The sequence below is a fragment of the Hemicordylus capensis genome, chromosome 2 (assembly GCF_027244095.1).
Source record: "Hemicordylus capensis ecotype Gifberg chromosome 2, rHemCap1.1.pri, whole genome shotgun sequence".
NCBI lineage: Eukaryota > Metazoa > Chordata > Lepidosauria > Squamata > Cordylidae > Hemicordylus > Hemicordylus capensis.
The window spans coordinates 21,883,175-21,903,947 of NC_069658.1; the positions used below are offsets into that span (position 1 = coordinate 21,883,175).

A 20,773-nucleotide genomic window follows, 5' to 3' on the forward strand; every position below is an offset into this window, starting at 1 on the left:
AGTCATTTAGGGGAGCTAAGCAAGAGATTACTGCAACATTTTGGGTTGTCTATGACTAGAAAGATTGGATATTATTATTATTATTATTATTATTACATTTATATCCCGCTCTTCCTCCAAGGAGCCCAGAGCGGTGTACTACATACTTCTCTTTCACAACAACCCTGTGAAGTAGGTTAGGCTGAGAGAGAAGTGACTGGCCCAGAGTCACCCAGCTAGTTTCATGGCTGAATGGGGATTTGAACTCGGGTCTCCCCGGTCCTAGTCCAGCACTCTAACCACTATACCACACTGGCTCTCAATATACATCTTTAAAAATATATACATCTTTAAAAATAAGTAAGTAAGTAAATAAATAAATAAAATCTCATTTTGAGAAAGGAACAGAATCACAAGTTAAGAGTTTCAGAACTGCAAACAACCTCCATTCCTAAGTTGTTGCCAACTGTAAAGTTCTTTGGAGTTTCAACTGTCCATCTGCTGCCTAGAGAGCTATGAAACTTTGGCCAGTGGCAGAGAGAAAGCTCCTGCTTGAATAAGACACATGGAACAGATTCAATATCAGATTTCTCTTTCCAGCTGTCTAAAGTCCCATTAGTGCTCCTTACTATTACCAGGACCCTCCCCCCTCCCACTCTCTCTCTATAATTAGGATGGCTTATGGTTTATCTGGGCCTTTTTCAAAACCAGATTTCCTTCACAGCAGTAGCTGTCAATCACATAGGCTTGAATGGTAACGCCTTTCAGGATCCACATTCTTTTACGACAAGCAGGAATCAAGTGAATTAAAGTTGCTAGATATTTGCAAAATGATAAAACAATTTCTCTTACCATAAGCGTGGCATTTTCATTTGGCATTTGGTCTCCCCAAGATAGGCCATCACTAATCCACTTGCCTTCCCATGGGCCGTTTTCCTCTCTTCCTTTGCCATGTAATAAACCAGTCTGGTTGTTAGAACCATTTGCTGTATCCTGGCATGCTTGGCTTGAAACGCTGCCTCCTTGTCCATGAAGTAGTTCAGCAGAATCCAAGTAGCGTTTTTCTGTTTGAACTGTGTGGGTTTCAGAGGCGTGAAGCTCTTTGGGATGTAGCAGATGTACAGGGTCTTTTAATGCCTTTGTCCGACTGGCTACACTAACTTTGGCTTTCCCTTTGCTCAGTTTCTCCCTTACCTTTGTTAACTGTTGTGAACATTTCCGGGGGATGCCTCTGCCTACACCTCGTTTTTCTGTTGTTGCTGAGGTCCCACCTAAGTCACAAGAGGAGGACGCTGAAAGCCCATTTCCGATGCCTTGTGTTTGGACAACAGGAAAATCCGCAGCCGAATGATTGTTACTACCATTTTCTTCTTCAATTCTGGGATAATCATTTTCAATTGCTATGGAAGCCACAGGCAGCTTGTACTTCTCTTTGTCTTTCATGATGGAAGTTTTATTTTGCTGTTGCTTAACAGTGAGAGTCATTCCTGTTTGCAAGGTTGATGGACTGTATGCAGAGAGGTCGCTTCTGACAGCTACTTCTTTGGATTTTGACTGATGACCGCAGAAGCCAATGGTAGCATCCATAGGCACAGTGTTATCTGACACCTGAAACAGGCAAGGCATTTCACAGAGGAAGTAAGTACACCCATCACAATCACTACCCAGATTTAACTCATCTTCATCATCGCTTTCTAGCAGGAATTTCAGCTTCTTTTCCAAGTTTCGATAAGCCTCTTCTGTCATCACATCGGAAGATTCGAGGCGTTCAAAGTGATCATCCTCAAAAAACTCATTGGCTGTAATAAAGTTTCTGTCCAGGCGAAGCTCAAAGTTATGGTCAACATTTTTACAGCAATCCTTTGGAAAGCAGGTCAGATTTTCTAGAGGTGCGTATGCATGATTCTCGGAGAGTGCGCCCTTTTTCAAAGAAGTACTGAGGCCACTCTCTTCATGTGTCTTGGCATATTCAGTTGTCTGACAAGCAGCTAAGACTTCAGCATTAAGGCAACAGCTGCCTGTGTGATCTGTTCTTTGACTTGCTGGCTTGGAATCCACTTGTGAACTGTTGGAATTGTCTACTTCTCCTCCAGTAGTGTCCCTAGATATTTCAATGCTGTCATAAATAAAGAGATCAGAAGCAGTTTTGGACATGTCCCAAATGCCACCATCTTCCTCTGGATTGGGTACATTTTTAACTTCCTTATTGTCTCCCAAAAAAACAGCATTTTGGTGATGATTCTCCACTGGGGGGCAAGTTTCACATTCCACTGAGTGGGAAAACTTTGTTCCTAAGGTTTGCTCGGTAGACAAACTGACTTCTACTGTAGGAGGTTCCAATGAACCTAAGGAGACATCACACTCATGGGTTGAGTAACTTTCTTCTGTAATAGCTTCTTTATTCTGATTTGGATATTCCCACTGGCATGCAGCAACTTCATCTGCATGACAAGTTCCTACATTATTGTCAGGGCTATAGAGTGATTTTTGATATGGTTCAGATTTTTCACTAGAGGCCACCTTAAGAAATGCTGAAGACTGGACAGTTCCAAAACAGTTTGTAGCCACAATTCGGTAAACTCCAGCATGTTGTTCTGTGCACCTGTGAATTTTAAAATACATGTTTTAAAAAATAATACTATATAATATTAATAATAAAATCCTTCATAAATCCTTCCCTGCTAACTGGGCAAAAAGGCACCTTTTAAATGTGGTGATTCTCTTTATTTAGCAGGAGGAGAGTAACTGGCCCTATCCACCCCCAGCACAGTACCTCCAGTGACTGTTGCTGGTGTCTATCTTATGTATCTTTTTAGATTGTGAGCCCTTCGGGGACCGGGATCCATCTTATCTTATTTATTTATTATTTCTCTGTGTCAACCCCCCTGAGCCATTTTTTGAAGGGTGGAATAGAAATCGAATAAATAAATATATAATTAATAAATAGATATAGATATATGCATATATACTAGGGCTGTGCAGTCGGATAGGTCCGACAGGCACATTGTAGCCAATATGCCCTATGTCGGACACTGTCGGAATAAATTCCACAATGAAAGGAGGGAGTTCCATCAGTCGGAATTCTAAAACCACTCCTGTTGTACCCCAACAAAGGGAGGTTCTTTTCTGGGTCAGTAGCCAAACACATCACCAGTCGACAAGGGTTTAAAAGGCTTTATTTTGCTCTATAGTAGCAAAGGTCTTGGCAGCTATCGCTCAAGTCCAAGACCCCGATCATTTACAAGCATGACATATTTATAGCCTAGGAGATGGTGCATAGGTACTGCCCCTTTCCTTTGTCTGGACTTTCTGTAAATTTCCAGCTAACTTCTGCGCATGTATTCTTTTAGGTGAATACCTCATCACCTCCTTATCCAGTCTCTCCTGGCCCTCCTTGGCACAGAAAAGCAACTCCTTATAAGGAATCCCCTAGGCCCCCCTTACACAGGCAGAATATATGAAAGGTAACATGGCTTTGGTCTGGTTCAGGCCTACACCACTGTCACTATGGAATCCTGTTAGGAACTCCCTGCACTGCCCTTTTTCTATCTCCCTCCCTTACCTGGAACCTGGCTGGCTGTAGGAAACAGCAGGCATTATGGCCTCTTCACTCCCCCCCACCCCCCAGCACTGGAGCCAGCCACAGCTTCTGGATTAAAGCGTGGTACCTTTCTTTTCTTTTAAGGTCTTGGTAGAACCCAGAGGTCCAAGGGATTCTGGGGATCACAGTACATCCACCCACAATCCCCTGCAACTGTGATGACTTAAACAGAGTCCCCCCCACCCCACTTAAGCTTCTTGTAAGTCACCAGAGCTGCAGGGGATTGTGGGTGTGTAGTTCAGGGGTGTCAAACTCAATTGGGTGAGGGGTATGGACCCGATTCCATCACACGTGTGAGGGGCTGAACACAGCCACACACTGTGCCCCATCGTCCTGCGTCCACCCTCCCCCTATCTCCCCTCACCTCCCCCCACCATAATGTCCTGCTTCCCTCCCCCCGCCCCCATTCCCCTCCTTTCCCTCATGGCTCTTGGGTGCACAGGGCTGTGGGTGGAGGACAGGGGAGGGAGAAGGGGGGAGGCCCCCTCCTCTGCCTTCCACCCACTCCCCCTCAGTCTCCACCAGCCCTGTGTGTGAAAGAGCCATGAGGACGCAGGGGAGAGGAGCACGGCAGAGGAAAAATGCCTCAGCCTCGGCTCCAGCATGTGGGGAGACACTGGTGGCAGCAGCAGCAGGAGGAAGGAAGGAAGGAAGCTAGCTAGCCTCCTCCAGCCCAGCTCCAGAGCACATGGGGGGAGTAATGTCACTGCCTTGGTGTGTGATTGTGGGGGTGGGGAGAAACAGGGTGCGGGGCAGGAACACAGCGGCTAGGGCTCACACCCAGTCCCTCAGTTCTGGAAAACAGAGCTCCGTGGGCCAGCAGCTTGACACCCCCAGTGTAGCTCTTTTAAAGGATACAGCCATGATTATATCCCTTAAAAGAAGTACAATTCTCACAATTCCCTGTGCCTCTTGGTCCTACAAAGCCCTTAAAGAAGAGGACAAGGATGCTGCAATTGGTTGGGGAAGCTGTATATTTAGGGGCACCAGTGAAGGAAATGCACCTCGGCAGCCTCTGCACGGGATAGGCTTGCCACCCGTTCTTTATTTCAAAGAACAGTTCTTTATTTAGCCTTAGCATGTAGCTGTTCTTCTATCAACTTAATAAAGAATGCAGTTTGTTCTATATTTTCAGCACTCCGAGGTAAGCCAGTCACTGACTGCAGTGAACGCACAATGAAGAGGCTGGCTTCAAGTTGCAGGCCTCTAGAAAGCAGACTTCTTCAGCCCTGCTAGCTGGATAGCAGATTGCGCTCTGGTACTACTACTCCCATGATGAAGTTTGTTTTGGGAACCAAATGTTCACCTTTGCAGGCGATGGAAGGAGGCTGAGCCTTGTGGAGCAGAGAGCAGCCAGGCCTGTGAAGCCTTGGCCCATTCTACAGAAGTCTCTTCCTAGAGTTGAGCAGCCTGTCTGTCATCTCCGTCCACCCCACCTCCAGCAAAAAAAGGCAGGTGAATGCAAAAATATTGTGAAGAATGGGGACTTTATCTAAAGTGCATGACAATGCTTTGAAAGCTCATTGCAATATATGCAACATAGACTCTGTTTTGCACGGTGGAGTGCCGACCTCCTTGCTAAAATATATAACGTATCCCTGAAATTGGGCTCTGTACCAGAGGACTGGAGAGTAGCAAATGTAACACCGATTTTCAAGAAGGGATCCGGGGCGATCCGGGAAATTACAGGCCAGTTAGCCTAATGTCCGTTCCAGGCAAATTGATGGAAAGCATCCTCAAGGATAAAATTGTAAAGCACCTAGAGAAGAACAGGCCCGGCTGGGAGTGAGCCAGCATGGCTTCCGCAAAGGTAAATCTTGCCTCACCAACCTTTTGGACTTCTTTGAGAGTGTCAACAAGTGTGTGGATCAAGGTGATCCAGTTGACATAGTATACCTGGACTTCCAAAAAGCTTTCGACAAAGTTCCTCATCAAAGACTCCTGAGGAAACTTAGCGGTCATGGGATAAGGGGACAAGTACATGTGTGGATTGCTAACTGGTTGAAAGACAGGAAACAGAGGGTAGGTATAAATGGAGAGTTTTCACAATGAAGGGAAGTAAGAAGTGGGGTCCCCCAGGGATCTGTACTGGGACTGGTGCTTTTTAATTTATTTATACATGATCTAAAAGCAGGGGTAAGCAGCGAGGTGGCCAAACTTGCAGATGATACCAAACCCTTCCGGGTAGTGAAATCCAAAACGGATTGTGAGGAGCTCCACAAGGATCTCTCCAGACTGGGGGACTGGGCGACAAAATGGCAAATGCGGTTCAATGTTAGCAAGTGTAAGGTGATGCACATTGGGATGAAAACCCCCAACTTCAAGTATATGCTGATAGAATCTGAGCTGTCGGTGACTGACCAGGAGAGGGATGTTGGGGTCGTGGTGGACAGCTCGTTGAAAGTGTCGACTCAATGTGCAGCAGCTGTGAAAAAGGCCAATTCCATTCTAGGGATCATTAGGAAGGGGATAGAAAATAAAACGGCTAATATTATAATGCCCTTATACAAAACTATGGTGCAGCCACACTTGGAGTACTGTGTACAATTCTGGTCACCACATCTTAAAAAGGACATTGTTGAACTGGAGAAGGTGCAGAAGAGGGCAAGCAAGATGATCAGGGGCCTAGCGCACCTTTCTTATGAGGCAAGACTACAACACCTGGGGCTTTTTAGTTTAGAAAAAAGACGACTGCCGGGAGACATGATAGAGATCTATAAAATCATGCATGGTGTGGAGAAAGTGGAGAGAAAGAAATTCTTTTCCCTCTCACACAACACTAGAACCAGGGGTCAGTCCATGAAATTGATTGCCAGGAGGTCTAGGACCAACAAACAGAAGTACTTTTTCACACAACGCGTGATCCACTTGTGGAACTCTCTGTCACAGGATGTGGTGACAGCCAACAACCTGGATGGCTTTAAGAGGGGTTTGGATAACTTCATGGAGGAGAGGTCTATCAGCGGCTACTAGTCGGAGGGCTATAGGCCACCTCCAGCCTCAAAGGCAGGATGCCTCTGAGTACCAGTTGCAGGGGAATAATGGCAGGAGAGAGGGCACGCCCTCAACGCCTTCCTGTGGCTTCCAGCGGCATCTGATGGGCCACTGTGTGAAAGAGGATGCTGGACTAGATGGACCTTGGGCCTGATCCAGCAGGGCTGTTCTTATGTTCTTATGAGTGTGTGAGGTGAAACAGCATGTAGCTAGAGAAGGACATGTTTGCAACATTCGGATGAGCCACCAAAATCAAGCCATACCCAAGTTTCTAATTAATGAAAGTTCATCAGAAGGCAATAAGGCTTCTTGGCGTAGTTTTACCAGTTAAATTGAAGTGAAAGAAATTTGACGGGCTCTCTCTGGTGACAGAGCTACTTTCACTTTATATAGAAAATATTAAGAACACTAGTATTTCTTCTATGCTGCTAATATGTGTATATTGCTGAGCCTGGATGATTGCATCAAGCTTCCTTGTTTTATTTATTCATTAAAACCTTTGTTTCCCACCTTTCTAGCAAGTTAGAACATAGAAAGCTGCCTTAAATCGAGTCAGACCCTTGGTCCATCTAGCTCAGTATTGTCTACACAGACTGGCAGCAGCTTCTCCAAGATTACGGGTAAGAGTCTCTCTCAGATTTATCTTGGAGACACCAGTGAGAGAACTTGTGACCTTCTGTATGCAAGTGTTCTTCCCAGAGCCTCCTCATCCCTAAAGGGAATAACTCACATGTAGTCTCCCATTCAAATTCAAACCAGGGTGGACCCTGCTTAGCAAAGGGGACAATGCTACCACAAGACCAGCTCTCCTTCCAAGCTATTCAAGGCGGCTTACAATACCAAAATTGTACAAATATGGAGTAACCAAAAATAGTGCAAGGACTAACCAAAAAAACTCATGGAAAAGAAGAGATGCACACTAAGGGCAAAAAACAACTTTAATTTAATGTGTTATCTATTTAAAATGGGTTGAGATTGTGCTGTTATCAGCTATGTTGTTTTCTTATAATGCTACTTTTCAAAATTGCTGTTGCTTATTATGGGGTAGCATTCAGACAAAGTTATTCATGAGAAACACCACTGAAATCACTGAGAGTTTTCTTAAGCCCCATAAATTTAAATGGAACTCAGTTATGGTTAACTTAGAGGTTATTCTCATGACCAGCAAAAATCAGGCTAGGAGAGCCTAGCCTGATTTCCGCTGGTCGTGTAAACCACCGGGCTGGCAGGCAAGCCCAGTGGTTTACAAGCGTGTAACCCCCTGAATTGCCCCTGCCCAGGCACTGCGCAAACTGGGGGTTTTAAATCGTGTGTTGCTGCGGTGCGGCTTCGTGCCGTGGCAACTCACGAATAGACCCCCGACTGAGAGGCTATGAAGCAGCCTCCCGGCTCAGGGGGTCTCTCCAGCATGCCCTGTGCACTCGCGCAGGGCATGCTGGAACTTCCAGGGTCCGCATGACCCCCAAACTCCCAAGCCCCCGCTGGCTCCGTGACGGAGCCGGCAGTCATGTGGGCAGCCATTGTGGCCGCCCAGGGAGGGCCTACTGATCGTCTGCGGGGAGAGTGGGCTTAGCCCGCTCTCCCTGCAAACCCGATTTGGCTCTTCTCACCTGATCGTGAGAAGAGCCTCATTGTCTGAATGCTACCCATGAATTCTTAGAAAAGCAGTATATAAACATATTAGATTAATTTAATACATTAATACATTACACTACTAAAACTAATATTCTTCATGTTCTGATGGACACATAATGTCATTTTATTAAGGTCTTACATTGAGGCTATTCTCACATGCCGCCTAACCCAGGCTAGGGATGCCCAGATTGGGTTAGACTGCGCAGGAGAACCACCGCAATTTGGCCCTATCCCAGCAGAGCAGTACCACCTAGCCTGGCTTTTAAGCCCGGCTGTTAGCCGAGATTAAGGGAGCAAGCACTCCCTTAACCCCCGTTACCTGCTTGTGTGCAAGCACGGTCTGCTTCCAGCCAGACTGCACACAGAGACGGGCACCTAGAATGCCCATCTCTCTGCAGAATCTCCCAATGCATTGTGCGTGTTGCACGGTGCATTGTGGGATTCCCAGAGACTGGGGCACATCGTCCCAGCCTCTGGAGCTTCATACTGCACCATGCAGCGCTCTGCGCTCCCAGGAACATGAAATTGCTCATCTGGTGTTGGTGGATGGGGGGGAGGTGAGTTTAAGCAGCCTTCCTGCCTGCTGGCTGCCCTGCCTGTTCTTTATTTTTGAGCTCTTCAGCTGGCAAGCCTAGCAAGGGATCTAATGTGTACCTGTCCTGTTGTGAGATGTAAGAATCTCCTGCTATGAACCATAAGAACATAATAACAGCCCTGCTGGGAGAGAGAGAAGAATTTCTCTCTATCCACCCTCTCCACACCATGCATGATTTTATAGACCTCTATCATGTCTCCCTGCAGTCGTCTTCTTTCTAAACTAAAAAGCCCCAGGTGTTGTAGCCTTGTAAATAATAATAATATTTACAGATAAGGAACGAAAGCTTAGAAAAAATGACTTGCCCATATCCAGCTTGTGAAATCATAGCAGAGGCATGATTTTTTTAAACAAAAAACGTCCCACTGAACTACTTCAGTGTACACAAGTTTGCAGCCTTAGACATCTCTGGAAATATTCCAAGTGGAGAGAAAGAGGCTCTGATGCAAAGTATATTATACAAGCTTACCTAAACAGATGTAAGGCATGAATCAGGTTATCCTCCAGTATTTCACAGTCAGAAATATCCTTCTGTTCACTGACATTTTGCCCATTTCTAAACCAGGTGACTTGTGGCTTGGGGTTGCCTAGAAACATATGGAGAAAACTGTTTTTCCACACACCAATAAGCAAATATTTCTGAACCCACAAAGCTAAACATACAGATGTAACATATTATGTTTGAGCAATAGTATTTCCTAGTTCTAGTAATATTAACCATGGGTACCATGAGTCTCTTTAATCCTTGAACTGCAGGAGGCTGGAGCAGAAAGAGGCTGGAGCTAGTGTGGTGTAGTGATTAGAGAGCTGGATGAGTGCTGGACTGAGACCGGGGAGACCCGAGTTCAAATCCCCATTCAGCCATGAGACTTGCTGGGTGACTCTGGGCCAGTCACTTCTCTCTCAGCCTAACCTACTTCACAGGGTTATTGTGAGGAGAAACTTAAGTACCGTATGTAGTGCACACCGCTCTGGGTTCCTTGGGGGAAGCGTGGGATATAAAATGTTTTTTAAAAAATTAAAAGTGGAGGCTCCCAACCAGGTTGGTCCCAGCTGCCTTGCACAGTCTACCCAAAAGATGTCCTATTGGCTAGGAAACCCAGAACTTCCTTTTACGCCCCCCTCCTGAAACTCTTAGGATAGATCTAAAAGCCACAATCTAGGATCAACCAAAACAACACACCATGCCAAGCAAATAGTTTTCAAATTCATAAGAACCCTTCATCAGGCTGGATAGTAAGAAAGGCAAAAGGTATAGGGACACAGTGGGGAAATGCTTGACTAACAATCAGAAGGTTGCCGGTTCAAATCCCTGCTGGTACTATATTGGGCAGCAGTGATATAGGAAGATGCTGAAAGGCATCATCTCAAACTGCACGGGTGGCAACAATGGTAAACCCCTCCTGTATTCTACCAAAGAAAACCACAGGGCTCTGTGGGCGCCAGGAGTCAAAATTGGCTTGATGGCACACTTTACCTTTACTTTATAGGGAGCTGCATCTGGTGAAATGGTCCCAAAAGGTCTCCACTTTATAAAAGGAGGAATCCTGAAGACCCATTTTGGTTAGCCTCTCTAGGTGCTAAATATGATCTCAAGCTGCATCCAGAGTTTCAAGATGAAGAAGAACAAACAATAATGACTGTACCCTCACTTTTAGAAAATACAACTTCTAGTCATTACTCTGTCCCACCTGTTTCCAAACTTGGACTTGTTTTTCTCCCCCCATTTTTGTCCCTGAGTTGACAAGGAGAGCTACTGCTAGTTAGTACAAATTCTATAATTTGCCTCAGCAGGACATTTTCTTGCTGGCAGAGTGAGGTGAGCTTCTTGTATTTATATTTTACCGTACCTCATGGTACACTGAGATGAGGGGCAGACAGATCACTGAGTGAAATGACCGTCCAGTCATTCAGAGCTGAATTGAGCCCATTGATTTGGGAAGAGAGGAGAGGGCGGGGGCATGTGGCTGCTGGGTAAAGGAAGCAGCAGCTCTGTGAAGCAGGTGTTACTTGTAACAACGTCCCCTTTCTGCCTAGTGCACAGATCTCACAGGGGTGCAGAATGTATCAAATCAATCAAAATTATTTGTGTGCCAACATATTTTCTTTTGTATTTGAGAAACATAATAAAAAAATGATGTATTATCTATTCTTGTAATTTAAAATAAATTTAGCCGTTTCAAGTTTTGTGCTTTTCATTTTTTCTACAGAACATCTGTTTTTGAAAATTGAAATTAAATTTGGGGGGGGGGGTAACAAGTACTTAGCCTTGCCTAGGGCGCAAGATAGTCTGGCACCGGTCCGGCCCCTTTCCCCCTAAAATGTCTCCCTCCATGTATTATACACATCATGGACCGAGACTGTTATTGAGTGTGGGGGGAAAGTATTATAATCAGAAAATGTAAAAAAGCTTTCTCAACTTATTTGTACTTCTGATTACTGAGTATTTCGATACAGGAAGATGTGATCCTTAGGGAAAGTGACAGCTTTCTAAATCACATATAATTCTCTTGAATTAAAAAACCAACTTTAAAAAATGGTTGTGAACATTAGTCAGGAATAGTGCTTACCAGATAGCTTACAGGAGAGTGTGACATCTTCATTTTCTGGAACAGACTTGGAAGACAACGTGGATAGAAAATAAGGAGAGCTCTTAATGACAGAGTATTCGGAGCCTGACATTCTTCTACACAACACTGATCTGAAAGAAAAACAACAGCCTAAGAACCTCCATGCTTTTCCTCGAAGTTCCAGTGACAGCAATGAAGCATTTTGTTTTCTGTGGCAGGCCATGAAATAAAGTGACAGTGTCAAGCAATTTAGGGCTAAAATCTTGTTTGGTTTTATCTATCTCTGCTTTTTTATGAGAGCAATGACTCGCCTACTGGATGATTTATATGGGGCTTTTTGCCTCCATTTTTGAATTATGGCAAACAATAACAAAAACTAATAATAAGAGTGTTTGTTGTACAGGCTACCTCCCCTCCCCACCCATCTACCAGATCTAATCAAAATTCATTGAGCCACCAATTTATATGTCATTGAGCATCTTTATAGAGTAAGCATGCATATCCTCCAACATTTCATAGCTAAAAATAGGGACATTCTTCTATACACTCCAGTTCTCACATCAACAACCCTGCTCTCTGCCTGTTGTATGCTACATTCATTTCCCCCTGCAAAAAGGCTACTATGCACTGGCTTCTGAAGGAAATGTGGCAGGAACTTGATCATAAACATTCATTTATTCCTACATGGGGATCAAGGATACCTTACAGTGTCAAGGTGCCTCTCTGAGGACCTGCTGTAACACATGGTTGATGTTGAAGTGTACAGGTATTTGCTTCCATCTAATGCTCAACTTTGTAAATAAACCAAATATTACGAAGTCACCATAAGCTGCCTGTGATCTCTCCTCCAAAGGAAGCCAGAATCCCGGTAGTGCTGTGCCTCTGGAAGGTCTTGCCATGTGAGGAGGTGGGGAGCATACTTATCAGTATATTGTTTTTCACTCCCCATCCCCCAAGCAATAGGAACTCTGGAGGTAGTAAAAGAACCACAAAACTAGTTATGAAAGCACTAGGGAGTATGGGGTTGTGTGTTTTGAACAGGAGCTCCCCACCTCTACCATGTCATTTGCCAAACCATTTCTGAAAGTACATTAAGTCTAGATCATCAAGGAGGTGTCAAAGATGAAGTTCCCAGTATGGAGTGGTGGTGTCTTTGTGTCATGACCTGACACAAAGTGGTCTCTTTGTGTCATGCCCCCACCATCTATCCTGGATGAGACCACAGATGAGGAGGAAGGAGGAGTGCAGGATTCTTGGAGGACCCAGGACCTCCAGATACCTCACACCCTATGACATCACTCAGCCCTCTTTTGTAAGGTCAGACGACCCTGTGCTGCTTCCAGGCTTTGATTCAGAGGGTTCTACAAGGTATTATAGCCTCACCAGTTACTAAGGGCACTTGCAGACCAGAAGCGGGTGGTTTGGGGTTGGGAAAAGCTCTTACCCCAGGCAGAACAGACAAGCAGAGCCTCCACTGGGCTCTGCAGCTCCCACTCCCAGATGAGTACCATAGCTGCAAGGGATCAGAGGAGTGTGTGCTGCCAGGAGAAGGAAAAACCGCAGTGTAGAGCATCACATTCACAGCTCATAGCTGAGGGCATGCCCTCTCTCCTGCTGTTGCTCCCCTACAACTCCAGACTTGACTCCTGTAATGCGCTCTACGTGAGGCTGCCTTTGTACGTAGTCCGGAAACTTCAGTTTGTTCAGAATGCGGCAGCCAGGTTGGTCTCTGGGTCATCTTGGAGAGACCACATTACTCCTCTGTTGATGGAGCTACACTGGCTGCCAATAGGTTTCCGGGCAAAATACAACGTGCTAGTTATAACTTACAAAGCCCTTAATGGCTTAGGCCCTGGGTATTTAAGAGAGCGTCTTCTTTGCTATGATCCCCACCACCCATTGAGGTAACTTGAGGAGGTCCGTCTCCAGTTGCCGCCAACTCGTTTGGTGGCTACACGGAGACGGGCCTTCTCGGCTCCTGCCCCGAGGTTGTGGAATGCGCTCCCTGCTGGGATACAAGCCTCCCCATCTCTGGCAATTTTTAAAAAAAATCTGAAAACACATCTCTTCAACTAGGCTTTCTTAGCTTTTTAAAACTTGTTTTTAAATTGTTCTGACTATTTAATTGTTTTACGATGTTTTAAACTGTTACTCATTGTTAATCATTGTTCTATGCTTTTATAATTTTTGTTTTAATTATTAACTGATTTTAGTGGTGTTTTAATGTAAACCGCCCTGAGCCTTTTGGAAGGGCGGTGTAAAAGTTTTAATAATAAATAATAAATAAATAACTGGAATTTAGAGGCATCTTGCCTCCAAGTCTGGAGGTACCCTGTAGCCATCAGCCATTGATAGACCTGTCCTCCATGAATACTCCAACTCTGTTGAGTGCTCTGATACAGACCATAGCACTTCATGCATTTTAGGAGCAAAGCACAGCACACTAGCCTGTTGTTGGAAGGTATGTGGGGGAAGAAAACAAGAGAGAAAGCAATCCAGCTACTGGGGCTAGCGAAGCAGTGGCAATGAGGAGAGGCCACTACTTCATGCTGGAAGCTACGTCCTTGTTGCCTCCACTTCCCCCGCTGACCTGAAATTTAAAATGCCAGCATGTCCAGAAAGTAAAGAAGCTTGGAGTCAGGGAACAATGGCATCAATGAGGGGAGGCTGGTGATGGCGTCAGATGCGAAGCCTGGTGGTGTCAGATGCGAGATGGGGAAACACAAAGGGATGGTGGTAGTGGTGGAGCTGTGAGGAACGAGGGCAGTTCTAGGCACATAGGCAGACAATGTGATGCCCACAGGGGTGGGATGTCCACATTTGCTGCCATATAGCATAGGCTGCACCTGAGGCCATTGCCTCACCTGGCCTCATGGGTGAGCCGCCCCTGGGAAATCAGCTATTCAAACAAATATCTGGGTGTCCATGCATGTGTACTTGAGAATTTACTATGATTTAAATGTAACATATGTGGTCATTCAATAAAGTGAATACTGTTTGAAGAAATTATACAAATTTCAAACTGTTCCTTAACTTCTTTTTTGCAAACACATTAATAAAAAATTCTATTACATACTGTATATTTAATTTCTTGAACTTTCCTATACATGTAATCTATGAAAAATGGCTTTACACAGTAAACAACGGGCCTCACCTACCAGTTTTAAATAATTTAACATTTCCTCCAGAGTAATTTTTCTAAACATGAATGAGCAATCAAATCAGGTAAATTAAGTGTATACCTATCATTATTCTACTTTGCATAAAGAAGCTTGTATACTTGATTGCAAAAGACTGAAAGTCATTTTCTTCCTCTGCAGCAAACAAAAGGTAATCAAAATGGTTATTTTTGTATTTAAATTGTTCCTTTTATTTTAGTCTTAGAAATGTGCTAATCATTATCTAATCTTTTAAAATACCAGATAACAGTTTAAATTATAAAAGACCCTCATAGGGATTACATCATAACAGGAAAAAAAGATATATGTGAAGTGCTTTGAATACTTTTTTTTAAAGTACTATTTTTGTTATATGGATTTTATACCACTTTCCCTAAATAATTCTGGGATTTGTAGTTGGGTGGAGTGATAAAACATTTCTTTCAAATATTCTTTATCTCTACTGCCCCCTAAACAAACTTAAATTTCCAGGTTTCCTTAGGAAGATGGAATGATTATTACTTAGTAAAAGTTGATAGTGTAGACACACCCTAATTCTGTGACCCATGGAAGCTATTCCCACGATCACTGGAAAGCAGGCTAAGGGAGCTTAGCCCATTTTACCGTGGTTGTGGGAACCACCGGGCTTGCAGGTGAGCCTGGTGCTCCTAAGGCGGCTAGCCCGCCTAAACCATCCTCCCCTTAAATGAGGTTAACAGAGTGAGCGCTCAATTAACCTCATTTTGTTGCTAGTGTGTCGCCATGGTGCACGGCGATACATGAGGAGACCCCCGGCAGGAAGGCTGCAAGCAGCCTCCCAGGCTCGGGGGTCTCTCCAGGATGCCCCACACACTCAGGCGGGTCATCCTGGAAATTCCAGGGGCCATGCGGCCCCCGCTCCCTGCAGCCCCCATAGGCTCCATGTCTGAGCCAAGAGTCGTGTGGGTGGCTGATCCGGCCACTCAGCTACAAGCAGCTGCTTGTCTATGGGGAGAGTGGGCTAAGCCTGCTGTCCCCACTGAACCCCCTCAGGTGCTTCATATTTTATTTTTTTTATTTATTTTTACATTTCTATATCGCCTTTCGTTAAAAGAAAACCCCAAGGCGGTTTACAAAAATTAAAAAATACAATAAAAGCAATAAAAACACCAAGCAATAAAAACATATCAAACAAGCATAAAAAACAAGACAACAGATAAAAACACCCAGAAGCAGCAGTAAAAATGATTATGTAAAAGCCTGGGTAAAAAGCCAAGTCTTTAAAAGCTTTCTAAAAGCCGTGATGGAGTCTGAGGAACGAATGGCCACTGGGAGAGCATTCCAGAGTCTAGGAGCAGCAACAGAGAAGGCCCTGTCCTGAGTGCACGACAGCCGGGCCTCCCTCATTGTCGGCACCTGGAGCAGGGCCCCCTCAGATGTCCTCGTCAAGCGGGCAGCAACCCTTGGGAGCAGGCGGTCCCTCAAATACCCCGAGCCCAAACCGTTTAGGGCTTTAAAGGTCAAAACCAGCACCTTGAATTGGACCCGGAAACGAACCGGCAGCCAGTGCAGCTCTTTCAAAATGGGGGTGATATGTTCCCAACGGGCAGCTCCGGATAAAACCCTCGCTGCCGCGTTTTGCACTAGCTGCAGTTTCTGGATATTCTTCAAGGTCAGCCCCACGTAGAGCGCGTTACAGTAATCCAGCTGCGACATGACTAAGGCGCGTGACTTCATATGTGTTGTGTGAAGCGCCTCATGAGCTACAGAGTCTTGTTTTATAGCTGCTTCCCTTGTAAACACAAATCAATCTTATGTTTGTTTAACTAAGCTTTATTCAGAAACAACTCAATTTTTCTCCTTCAGCTTTCCATCCCTTTGCTTCCTCACTCCACCCACCACACTCTCTACAGGATCTCCACAGGGACAAACTTCTAATTAACAAAACATGAAAGATTACTAGATAGCATACAACACATCCCTCCTCTTTATAACAACCAGAACTGGGGTTCGCTCATCTTGATCACTGAGCAGTAAATAAAGCAGATGGGGCTTATGGTCTGTCTGTAAAGTGAATTTTCTGCCCCACAAGTAAATCCTAGAGTTCCTCACTGCCTAGAAACATGCTAGAACTTCTTTTTCAATTAAGAATACATCTTCTCTGAAGCAGTTATCACTTTGGAAACAAAGGCAACTGTAACTTCCCTGTCCCTTTTTTGCTGGGTCAAGACAGCAAACAAACCATATTCAGAAGGTTCAGTGACTTAATTGCCCCACTTAATTGCCCCTGTCTTAAAACCAGGTTGGTGGAGTGAGCGTTCCACTAACCTCAGCTTTCTGATCGTAAGTTGCCACGCTGCGGAAACTCACAAGTAGACCCCCATCTGGGAGGCTGAAAAGCAACCTCCCAGCTCAGGGGTCTCTCCAGCATACCCTGCGCGCTTGCGCAGGGCATGCCGGGCTTCCAGGGGCTGCACGACCCTTGATTCTCCCAGCCCCCACTGGCTCCATAAAGGAGCCGGCAATCATGTGGGTGGCTGCTTCGGCCATCCGGAGCAGACTGTCTGCTCATTTATCTGTCTGCTCATTTATCTGATACAATATGGCTAGCCCATCTACGCACTTATTCAATATAAAAATGATCCCAATAGGATCTTACACTGGGGAGAGCGGGCTAAGCCCACTCTCCCCACTAACCCTCCCCAGGCGGCTCCCACTGATCGTGGGAACCGCCTCTGTGTGCTCCAAATATGTTTCTGAGTGTGTGCAAAACTGAAATTTCTCTGCAGAGTGAGCATGTTGGAGATTTCTTAAGACTTCTGTCAGTTTAGCATCATGCTCTTCAACAGTTTTGCCATAGATTAAAATGTCATCCTGAAAGTAAATGATACTATCTGTAGTCCCCCAAATTGCATGCATTCTTTGAAATTGTAGTGCTCAGCCTCCCCTCCCTCTAAAGAGTTAAAAGGGAGTGAACCCTTGTCTCAACTGACAGGCTGGTGAATTCCAGGGCAACCAATCAGTACACCAGGTGGCTGGAACCTAGAAAGCAGTTGCTGGGGATTCTGGGAACAAGAAAGGCAATCTTTGTTGGAGAGAAGGTAGTGCAGAAAGGCTTAGTGAGGGGTAGCGGAGTTTTGCTCCCTCATGGTTGAAGCCAGCATGTAGGTTTCTCTGTAGATCCTTAAAAGAAAGGATTGCAGGGAGCTTGATCTCATCAGGAATTGGGTGAGTTCAAGGAAAATGGAATTCAGCACAGGGAACAGTTTGTTTAGTCAGACTGTGCGTTAGGAACTTATATTTCTCTGTATGTGTGTGCTTTTGCATACCCCTGATACTGTTCTATTATTGTTTACCTGTAACGTAATTAAAATAAGAAACACTAGGCTACGCCCACCCTACCTAGATAGTTTTCTTTGACAGAACAAACCCGAAACGTTTTGAGTATTTTGACCATAGAGAACAATGGGAAAACTTGAAACACTCCATTATTCCCCATGGATAGCTTCTGGGGACACCAACTTGAGTTGTGTGGTAGGGCATGATGGGCGCTACCTACTACCCAACCCACAAAATAAATAGGCAAGTGGGCAGTTAAGAAATAATTAACCTTTCCCCAAAACCCCAATAGGATCCTATGGGGGTTTTGCGGAAAGGTTAAAAACACCAGTAGCAATTATCATAATAATCAGATCTGGTGTAATGGCAGCAGTGCCGCACAATGCTTTAAATGGTGCAGGGGTGAACAAAAAGGTAGTACATGGCAGGGCATTGATCTGATCTCAAGAGCGGCAGTTTTCTTCCAGCAGCATGCAGGAAAGGTCTCAAGTTAAAGAATTATTGTGATCCCAACAGGAAAAGAGATGTGCTGTGAAAGGATGCAAGATGAACAATAGCCATCATAGAAAAGATGTCTGAATGAAGAAATAAACCCTATAAGGAGCATAGATATGGTCTCCTCAATAAAGGAAGTAATTTGCGGGAGATAAGAAAATTCAGAGTAGGATACAGTTTTCCAGCCATACAGCTGAATTAGATTTTGCAGAATAAATTACACAGAAAAAGGGGGGAAACTACATTATTTATTTATTATTTCTTGTTTACACAGTCAGACAGGTGTTATTGACTGGTTTGTTTTATGCAGACATTGAGTCCTTCCCAAGGACCTGGGATGGCTGAATTTTATTATCAATGTTGCTGCTGTTATTATAGATATCGTCGCAGAATATAGGCTGTTCCCAGTAAAGCTGCTTTTTGTAATTGGCTGATGGTGATTTCTGTGACCCCTATGGTGTTGAGGTGCTCTTCAAGGTCTTTTGGAACTGCACCCAGGGCGCCAGTTACCACTGGGATTATTTTAGTCTTTTTCTGCCACAGCCTTTCAATTTCAATTTGTAGAGCTTTGTATTTGGTGATTTTTTTCTATTTCTTTTTCTTCTATTGTGCTATCCCCTGGTATTGCTATGTCGATTATTTTAACTTGTTTTTCTTTCTTCTCGACTACAGTGATATCTGGTGTATTGTGTGGCAGATGTTTGTCTGATTGTAGTCGGAAGTCCCATAATATTTTTACATCTTCATTTTCTTCAACTTTTTCAGTTTTATGGTCCCACCAATTTTTGGCTACAGGTAGCTTGTATTTTTTGCAGATGTTCCAGTGTATCATCCCTGCTACCTTGTCATGCCTTTGTTTGTAGTCAGTCTGTGTGATTTTTACAACAGCTGATTAGGTGGTCCACAGTTTCATCTGTTTCTTTACAAAGGCGGCACTTGCTGTTTGTTGTTGACTTTTCCACTTTTGCTCATTGTATTTGTTCTTAGTGCCTGTTCTTGCACAGCCAGTATTAAACCCTCTGTTTCTTTCTTCAAGTTGCCATTCTTAAGCCATTGCCAGGTCTTGGTGATGTCTGATTTTCCACTTATATTGTGCAAATATTGACCATGCAGGGGCTTCTTTTTCCATTTTTCTGCTCGGTTCTTGACTTGTTCTTTCTTGTAGGCCTGCTTTGTTTCATTGGTGTTGAATAGTTTCGCATTATTGACCATTTGAAGTGCATCTTCTTCACTGTCCTTGATGTATTCTTCAAGGCCTCTTTTCTCCTCCTCTACTGTTTGATGAACTTGCAGCATTCCTCTTCCACCTGAGCTGCGAGGGAGGTATAACCTATCTACATCACTGCGGGGGTGAAGATCATGATTGATGGTCATTATTTTCCTGGTCTTACGATCCCCCGTGTCTTTAGCTCTGCCTGGGTCCAGTCTATTATTCCTGCAGTGTATCTGATAACAGGTATAGCCCAGGTGTTGATGGCTTGTATGGTATTCCCACCATTGAGTTTGGACTTTAGGATTTTTCTAACTCTCCTGATGTATTCACTTCCGATTTTTCTTTTAACTTCAGTGTGTGCGATGTTATCAGCCTGGAGAATGCCCAAGTATTTGTAATGTTCTTTCTCTTCCAGGTTCTTGATCTTGCTTCCATTGGGCAGTTCTATTATTATTATTATTTCATGTTCACACAGTCAGACAGGTGTTCTATCTATCTATCTATCTATCTATCTATCTATCTATCTATCTATCTATCACATTTGTACACTGCCCCAAACTTTTGTCTCTGGGCGGTTAACAAGAGCATAAAACAAGTTAAAATATATACAAAAACTTAAAACAATTTAACAATTTAAAAATCATCCACAAATTAAAACCTTAAAATTTTAAAGAACTGAGAAAGCTTGGGTGAAGAGGTGGGTTTTCGAATGCTTTCTAAAACTTTTCAGAGAAGGAGAGGATCATATCCCAGTTGGGAGCTCATTCCACAGTCTTGGGGCAGCAACAGAGAAACCCATCCCCGTGTGGCCAGCAGCTGAGCTGGTGGCAACTGGAGACGAATCTCTTGGGATGACCTCAATGGGCAGTGGGACTCATAATGAAGAAGACGTTCTCTTAGATACCCAGCTCCTAAGCCATTTAGGGTTTTATAAGTTATGACTAGCACTTTGTATTTTGCCCGGAAACCTATTGGCAGCCAGTGTAACTCTATCAACAAAGGAGTGATGTGGTCTCTCCAAGATGACCCAGAGGCCAACCTGGCCACTGCATTCTGTACCAACTGAAGCTTCTGGACTACATACAAAGGCAGCCCCACATAGAGTGCATTGCAGAAGTCAAGTCTGGAGGTTACCAACAGATGTACCACTGTTTTGAGGTCGTTCATCTCAAGAAACAGACACAGCTGGCGTATCAGCCGAAGCTGCTAGAAAGC

General features: G+C 44.4%; 1 protein-coding gene across 1 annotated transcript in view; it reads right to left on the reverse strand.

Annotated features, from left to right (window-relative positions):
- LOC128344985 (alpha-protein kinase 2-like) overlaps nucleotides 1–20,773 on the reverse strand; it is a 71,056-nt gene that overhangs the window by 40,202 nt on the left and 10,081 nt on the right. The window contains exons 2-5 of the mRNA XM_053296181.1: nucleotides 11,375–11,505; nucleotides 9,274–9,391; nucleotides 1,174–2,581; nucleotides 832–1,079 (exon numbers count right to left, since the gene is read on the reverse strand). Coding sequence (XP_053152156.1) covers nucleotides 832–1,079; nucleotides 1,174–2,581; nucleotides 9,274–9,391; nucleotides 11,375–11,486 — 1,886 coding nt within the window. The 5' untranslated portion in view covers nucleotides 11,487–11,505. The remainder of the gene's footprint in view (nucleotides 1–831; nucleotides 1,080–1,173; nucleotides 2,582–9,273; nucleotides 9,392–11,374; nucleotides 11,506–20,773) is intronic.